The sequence below is a fragment of the Loa loa genome, assembly GCF_000183805.2.
Source record: "Loa loa unplaced genomic scaffold supercont3.147, whole genome shotgun sequence".
In the NCBI taxonomy this organism is placed as follows: Eukaryota; Metazoa; Nematoda; class Chromadorea; order Rhabditida; family Onchocercidae; genus Loa; species Loa loa.
In genome coordinates this window covers 46,785-54,056 of record NW_018108327.1, presented here as the reverse complement: position 1 = coordinate 54,056, position 7,272 = coordinate 46,785, and the positions used below count along the sequence as shown (strand labels likewise).

General features: G+C 29.0%; 1 protein-coding gene across 1 annotated transcript; it reads right to left on the bottom strand.

Moving 5' to 3' along the window:
• Positions 1-4,505: 4,505 nt before the first annotated feature.
• Positions 4,506-5,841, bottom strand: LOAG_11111 (hypothetical protein; the record flags this gene model as incomplete). The annotated part of the gene is made up of 4 exons (XM_020448300.1): positions 5,564-5,841; positions 5,185-5,414; positions 4,959-5,087; positions 4,506-4,687 (listed from the first exon to the last, which is right to left on the bottom strand). The coding sequence occupies exons 1-4, from the start codon at positions 5,785-5,787 to the stop codon at positions 4,506-4,508; spliced, it is 765 nt and encodes a 254-aa protein (XP_020301545.1). The 5' UTR covers positions 5,788-5,841.
• Between the last annotated feature and the right edge of the window lie 1,431 nt (positions 5,842-7,272).

Genomic DNA, 7,272 nt, shown 5'->3' with positions numbered 1-7,272 from the left:
CGGCACACTTTTCCAAATAACAAAAAAAAAAAAAAAAAAAAAATGATGGATGAATGAAAAATTATAATTGGAATTATCTCCAAAATGATTATCTCTTACTTTGAAAGATTACTATCTATCTGTGGAAGTTTGTCTAGAATAAATTAATGATGGATAATTAAATTCTATTAAAATTATTACCGCCTAACATTTTCATCTATTTAAGCCAAATAATTCATACATCTCTATTTAGCCTATGATATTGATTATTTTGAAAAATTTTTAATATCATCAAATTATTTGCAAAATTTCCAAAAGGGAATAATAAGAGAATAAAGAAAAAGGGAAAAAAAATCCGAATAAATTTAAATTAGCTTGTAAAATTTCTGAAAAAATAAAAAAAAATTTATCTGTCGAAATAAGCCTATTCAAAAGTAAACTTATTGATGTAAAATTTTAATAAATTTCAAAACTCATTTAAATCAACAAAAAATACAACAATATCACTCCGTTCTATCACTTTATCATTTATCACTATTATGCTTCATAATTTCGACGAATGTTAATTTACAAATATCCATACTTCTACTTTATTTTAAAAAAGGAAAAAATAAAAACTTATTCCTTTTAATTAATACATATCCATATTTATCAAATTTCTCCCTCAAAAAAAAAAAAAAAATGATAACTATGTCAAAATTTATGAACCTGCAAGGTATCTTTTCCCAGGACACGATTAGATATCATCAAAAGCTAATGCCGCAATATCGTTTCTGTTTCTGGAGACGGAAAAAAGGCCAATTTTTATGGCCATAAAAAAATGTTTTGTTGTCCGATTCGAGGCTAAATAATGATGGCGGCATTTTTATGTTTATTTTACCAGCTCCAGAAAAGAAAGATTACAAGTGATCCTCAGAAATATACATCTGAAAATAATTTAGGTAAAGATTTAATCTATCGTAGATGCATAAAATTGAATGAGAAAAGAAATTAAAAACGAGAAAATAATCTGAGCATTTTTGTAAAATTTATATTTTTTAATTGCTCAGAAATTAAAGTATTGAAATGCTAAAAAGTAAAATACAACAGTAAGATATAACGTCAAAGCCGCCAGTTTTCTCAATCATCTTTAAATGCTTAACATTTTGTCGATTGATAGAAGGAGTAGGGGAATGATGATAAAACTATGTGTTTTAAATTAGCCAAGATGACCACTGAAAGGGTCATCTCGGTAATGGAAATGACCATTGGAAATATTTAGGACTGCAAAAGATTGAAAATTTTCGATTTGATCAATGCATAGTGGCAGTGAAAATTGATAAAAAGTGGAGATTTGTTTGAGAAATGTGAATGATGTAAATTGGTCAAATTATGCAAATATTGCAAAAGAAAAAAGGATCATTTAAAAATTTGTAAAATTTGAAAACTTTTCTCATTCACCTTAGATCAAATTACCAAATTACTGTATCCGAATTCATGATCCGATTTTCGGGACATAATTTGTGTATCGTCATAGCAACAACATATTTGAAGCAGATGATATTAGCAATATTGATAGTAATGAATACAGTGGAAAAATATAAATCGTTTATCCCGAAGATGTCATAAAATAAGATTAAGGTCCGGTATCACGACATTTTTTTTTTATGGATTCCTCTCGTACCTTATATTTTGGCAACACCTGCACAGGACATACTATGTCAATATTTGAAAATTGAATAGCATAGCTACAATATGATGACCCTCAAATCTCAGAAAAATTTCTCATTCTCGAGCCTACCACTAATTTAACCTACGTTCTAATACAATTATCAGGGAAAATTTGAGAAAAAAACTACAAAATTGATAGGATTGAAAATCTTAATCTTAAGTTGTCACCAATTGTCACCAATTTTTGTCAAATTCACTAATACATACAATTACAAGTTTCATGAAACTGTTGTTTTTAAATTTCATTCAGAAAATTTGAAAATACTTTTATTTTAGATAGCTAACATTAACTTTCCACTCCTTTTATTTACCTTTTCGATATTTAATTTTATCATAATTTTAGTATAATATCCCATATGTAAAAATCAATAAAGATAGAAGACGAGAAATGGAAGTCGGAGAAGTTTAAATTTGCACAGAAGGTAATGAGGACAATAAAATTCTCAGTGACCATGTTCTGGGAGTTACATCAAAGTAATACCGCTCATATCATCCGCATCTTGTTTCCATTTCCATCACACATTTGGGATACATCTGATAACTTTAAGCTTCTGTATTTTGCTCATATCACATTCACTCTTTCATGTTTAATAATTTTTTTAAATAACAATTAGTCAATTTTTGGAAAAAAAAGATATATTGATTTGTGAAATTTAAATTTTTGGAAAAATATGGAATTGAATATGTCAAATTATTTCATGTCACCATATTAATTACAGGTAGTTCTCTTTCCTCTCTATTATCAACAATAAATTTATTTTATTCAATTTTTTTTCTCCCATGAACTATTCTATTGTTAGTTGAAATTAAGTTAAAAGTAAAATATTTAAAAATGATATAACAATTTTTGAATTCAAAATTTAGCCAATTCAATGTTATTAATTGAAAATTAAAAGAGTAAATTTTTGAAATTGCAACACAATCCTATAAAAATTCTATCACAATTTTAGGCTCGAAAATAATAAAGATTTTTTCCCTCTGGCCATTTATTATCATCCTAGGCTCAAAAATGATAAGGAATTTTTCATCCTAACCACTAATATGCATACTTGTATATATATATATATATGTATATGTGAATCATAAGTTTGTACTCCGTAAAGTATCATTCTATATTCCTCATTTTCAATACTTATTTATACTAAAAGTATACAATAACTATACTTAGTAATACAACCGTAAAAACATATTGTCATTTCTATTCATTGCAGTGACATTTCAAATATTTATATATTATATCACGGTAAGAGAAGATAATCAACGGATAACTGCGCCAATCCATTCGTAGTATTTAACAATAATGTGAGTATTTGTTGAAAAGTATTAATAGTGTTAACTATGGGTGTGATATATAGGAATCATTTCAACTTTTAAGAAATAATTTTTATTTATTGGTTTTGTTCGCAATTTGTCAAATTCTCAGTCCCCAACCTTCATTTCATCTTGTCATCCCTCTCTGCAAAGTAATCCATCTTTCGCAATTGTGCAACTATACAATTTTGCCAAACTTATTATCAATACTAACGGGGAACGGTAGCGACGACCCCTTATGCGACAGTTAATTTATTCGATCGGTCGGCGACACCCTTTAACAACCTGATTTTTCATCTTCTTCCTTTTCTCTCCTTCTTCATTTCATCTAACACTCCCTTTTAATGAATCTTTTATACGAATTTCATTGGATAAATCTTTAAAAATTTCATATTCTTTTTCAACTTCTCTCTTTCTATAACATTTTTCAAATTTCATTTCTATGAATTCATCATTCTTAATGTAACAAGAAATTCTCCAGTTTCTAAAACCCCTTCTCCTTTTTGGCAAAATTTCTTTATTATTCGTTATATTTAACTCAAATTTTACTTCCTACTTCTTCTCTTTCCTTTTTCTCCCTTTCTCTCTCTCTCTCTCTCTCTCTCTTATTCCTTTTCATGCCAGTATCCTTCTTCAGTTCTAAAATTTGAATGTTAATATATTTGCTATTGATGAACAGTAATGATGGCATGGTTATATCCTTAGATTATTCTGTTCATCAATTTTCTTTAAGTGTGGAAAAGTTTATAAAATAGTTCATGCTAAAAAATTTAAAATTCAACGACCAGAAATAGGCTAGTCTAGTATTTGTGACTAGTCAAGACTGTGATATCAATGAGGGGACACTTGTTATTGTGATTTCATTACGGATTTGTTGAATTAAAATGTTAAACTAATGCAAATAGCATGTTAAATTAAAGTCAAATTTAAATTTAAGACTGATGTGATCAAATGCTCGTTTGAAATTACAATCTAATTAAAGAATTAATCTGTGAACAATTTTAGAGGGAATAAAGAGACGGAATCTGATGGCATAATGCATATTTCATGAAATTAAAAAATTGCAAAAAAATTTTTTTATAAAACTAAAAAAAAATTTTAGCTAGAAGTTTTGATAAAAAAAAATTATAGAATAAAAGCAAAAATTTAGAACATTAATCTTTAAGTATCTGGCCAAAGTAATGATGACATAGGTTATTATAAATTCAACTCGTATGGTAAATTTTAGAATATTAATATTCAAATGTTATAATCTGACCAAAGTAATTGGTGGCACAAATAGCACATTTCAATTTATAAATTTTTGAACGATTTATACAACGACAGGTTCAACTCTAAATACCGTAATCGCTTATACTTAAAGGTGACCAAACTGTCAACTGTAAATACCGTAGTTGCCTGTACTCAACAAGTAATCGAACCGTAGTCTTAAACAAAAACACTTGAGCTATGGTATAGCAAAAACACCAATTATAATGTGTAATACACGTTGATAACAGAAAAAGCTAACCTGCTAAACCAGTCATATCGGCTACCATACTTCCTGGATATGGATGTGCTCCAAAAGGATACTGTTGCGGATAACCGTATGCCCATGTATGTCCAGTGGCTACAGCCGCTGCGTGAGCTGCATGAAAATTAGACCCGTAAAAATCTGCCTGACACATCGGATTCATCATATCGAAACCTGAATGAAAAAAACTCAATCGAACAAAAATTTTCCTCAAAGGTCAGTACTGTATACGATACTGTAATTAATTGCTGAAACATATACTGCATTGATTGTCCGAGACATATACTGTATTGATTATCAGTAACTTCAGTACAAAATTGTCAGTCAATTAATTATCGGAATATCTAAATAAAAAACAATAATATTATCCAGCAAATTCTACCGTAGTTTTCTTGTTTGCAAAATGCGAGTTAAGTTATATTTAGTGATTGTAAATTTAAAAAACATTTGAAAATTTGGATGAAATGAAAGTATGTAAACTTGCCGGTAGCAGTAGATGGTGAAAGGAAAGCGGCTTTGGCGACAGCATTTGGTGATGCTATTCCTGAGGAACCTAACGATGGCACACATGATACTAAAACAAACCATATAAAATACATCCTAAAATATGAGTTTTTGATCAAATTAAAACTTATCTTTCAGAGGATAAAAATTTTTAAAGTATTTATTACCGGAAGCGGAAGAAACAGAAGCAACATTGGCAGCAACAGCAGCGGCTTGCTGTACAACAGCTTGTTGCGCAGAGAGATGTGCAGCTTGAGCAGCAGCGGCAGCTTGATGCGGTGATGTCCAATCATAACTATATGGATAATGCTGTGAGTGTCCGGCATGGGCATGATGCGTACCGGGTAAGCTACTCATTACATTCATCACTTGCGACGATGAAGCAGCAGACGACGAACTGAAATGTTTTTTCGATGATGTCACAATGATTAAATATAATAATGCAAATGTCAAAATAATTCAGTAATATTTTCCAATTTTCAAAAATTAAAATATACATTGGTTTAAAAACTTTATCAATTATTTCGAAAGCTTTGAATGTAATACCTGGTTGCAAGTGCAGGTGGAGTACTGGTCCTGTCGTTTTCGTTTGTTGCGCTTGATCCTGAAGATGATGCAGCTGTCGCAGCAGCTGTGGTTACAACTACAGCTACAGAAGCTGGTGTTGTAACGTTAGCAGTAGCAAATTTCTGATAAAACGGTTTATCCATGAAACTTCCGGAGAAGCCGAACGATGCCGGATTATTGATACCGTTCATCACAGAAATCATATCATTGGATAATATAAAAAGCTATATTGCACACAGAGAAATTTATTCCTGGAATATTAAAATTTGAAATGAAAGATATAAAATATTTTGGAAGGAATCGTGCTAATGCTAAATTAAACATAATGAAATTGATTGATTTTCTGATCAATTAATTAATTAATTCTTCAGTAATTTATTACTAAATGATCAAATTCATTCGATTTCCAGAAAATTATTCTGTTTTTTAAATCGCAAAATTAAACAAAAATACTTGTAAAAAAAAAAGAGAAAACAAAAACTATTCTCCATTGTAATACTAATGGAAAATGTAAAATTTACACTTAGGTTCGAATTATTCTCATGCCAAATTAAATTATTTTATCGTTTAGAATTTTTTTTTCTAGCGTCGTCATAAGGAACGGATTTCTGTGTGGGTGTTTTTTCTTTTCTGAAAAACAATCCGGAAAGAAGTATAAGTATTCTGACAGTAATTCCTTACACGCAACATAATATTACATCTATTATTTTCTAAACTTTCTATCTAAATTTTCTTCGAATTAAAAAAATGAATGGGACAATATTTTTGATTAATTAACAAATAAGACTGAAGAAAAAAGGCCTAAGGACAGAAAGGTGTATGAAAAAAAAAAAAAACAGAACAACCTGGCTTACAGGAATTTGTTTCCTGATCCAGTAATTAACTAAACTGTTCAACTTTCTTCTTTTTTTTACTCATTTCATCGTTTCAAAAGTTTTCCGAAAGATAATTACACTATCGGAAAAAAAAAAATCACTACCCACTAAAAATGATACGCACATATTTGTTACAAAAAGAAATCCGGATCCGGATGAATCTTTTTCTGTTTCATTGTAACGAAAAAGTGAATAATTAAAAGAAAATCTATTATAGACCTATCCTATTAAAACCTTTTATAAATGAGAAGGTTTATAAATTTATAAAACAAAATATTAGTGCCATAATTTTATTATTTTTATTATGAAGCTAAATATTGAATAAAACTATTTCTGAAATATTTAATTTAGGTTTGCATGTATTTTTCCTGATTGCTAAATCAGGTTTAGCAACCTTTCATTGTGCTTATATCTGATACAATAGCCTTTACTAACTTATTTCTAATTTCGGGAATTTCCATTACCTACCGTACTTTGTTATCATTCCTAAGCAACAAAAATTGTGTTCCAATTGGCAGTAAAGAAAAAGGAAATGAATTAATTTATTAAATATTTAAATTTACTGATATTAGTTTAAAATATTACTTCAATATTTGACAAAACCAATTGTGCGCACATTTGCCAAACACTTCTTAAAACTCTCAATCAACATCAATCGGCATGCAAACAGACAAACAGACTAACTGACACACATTATGTATGTCAATGCATGCATGCAATAGTATGCATGCATTCATATATATATATATATATATATATGTATGTGTGATGTACACATGCATGCATACATACATTAAAACTTTTTAAAAAAAA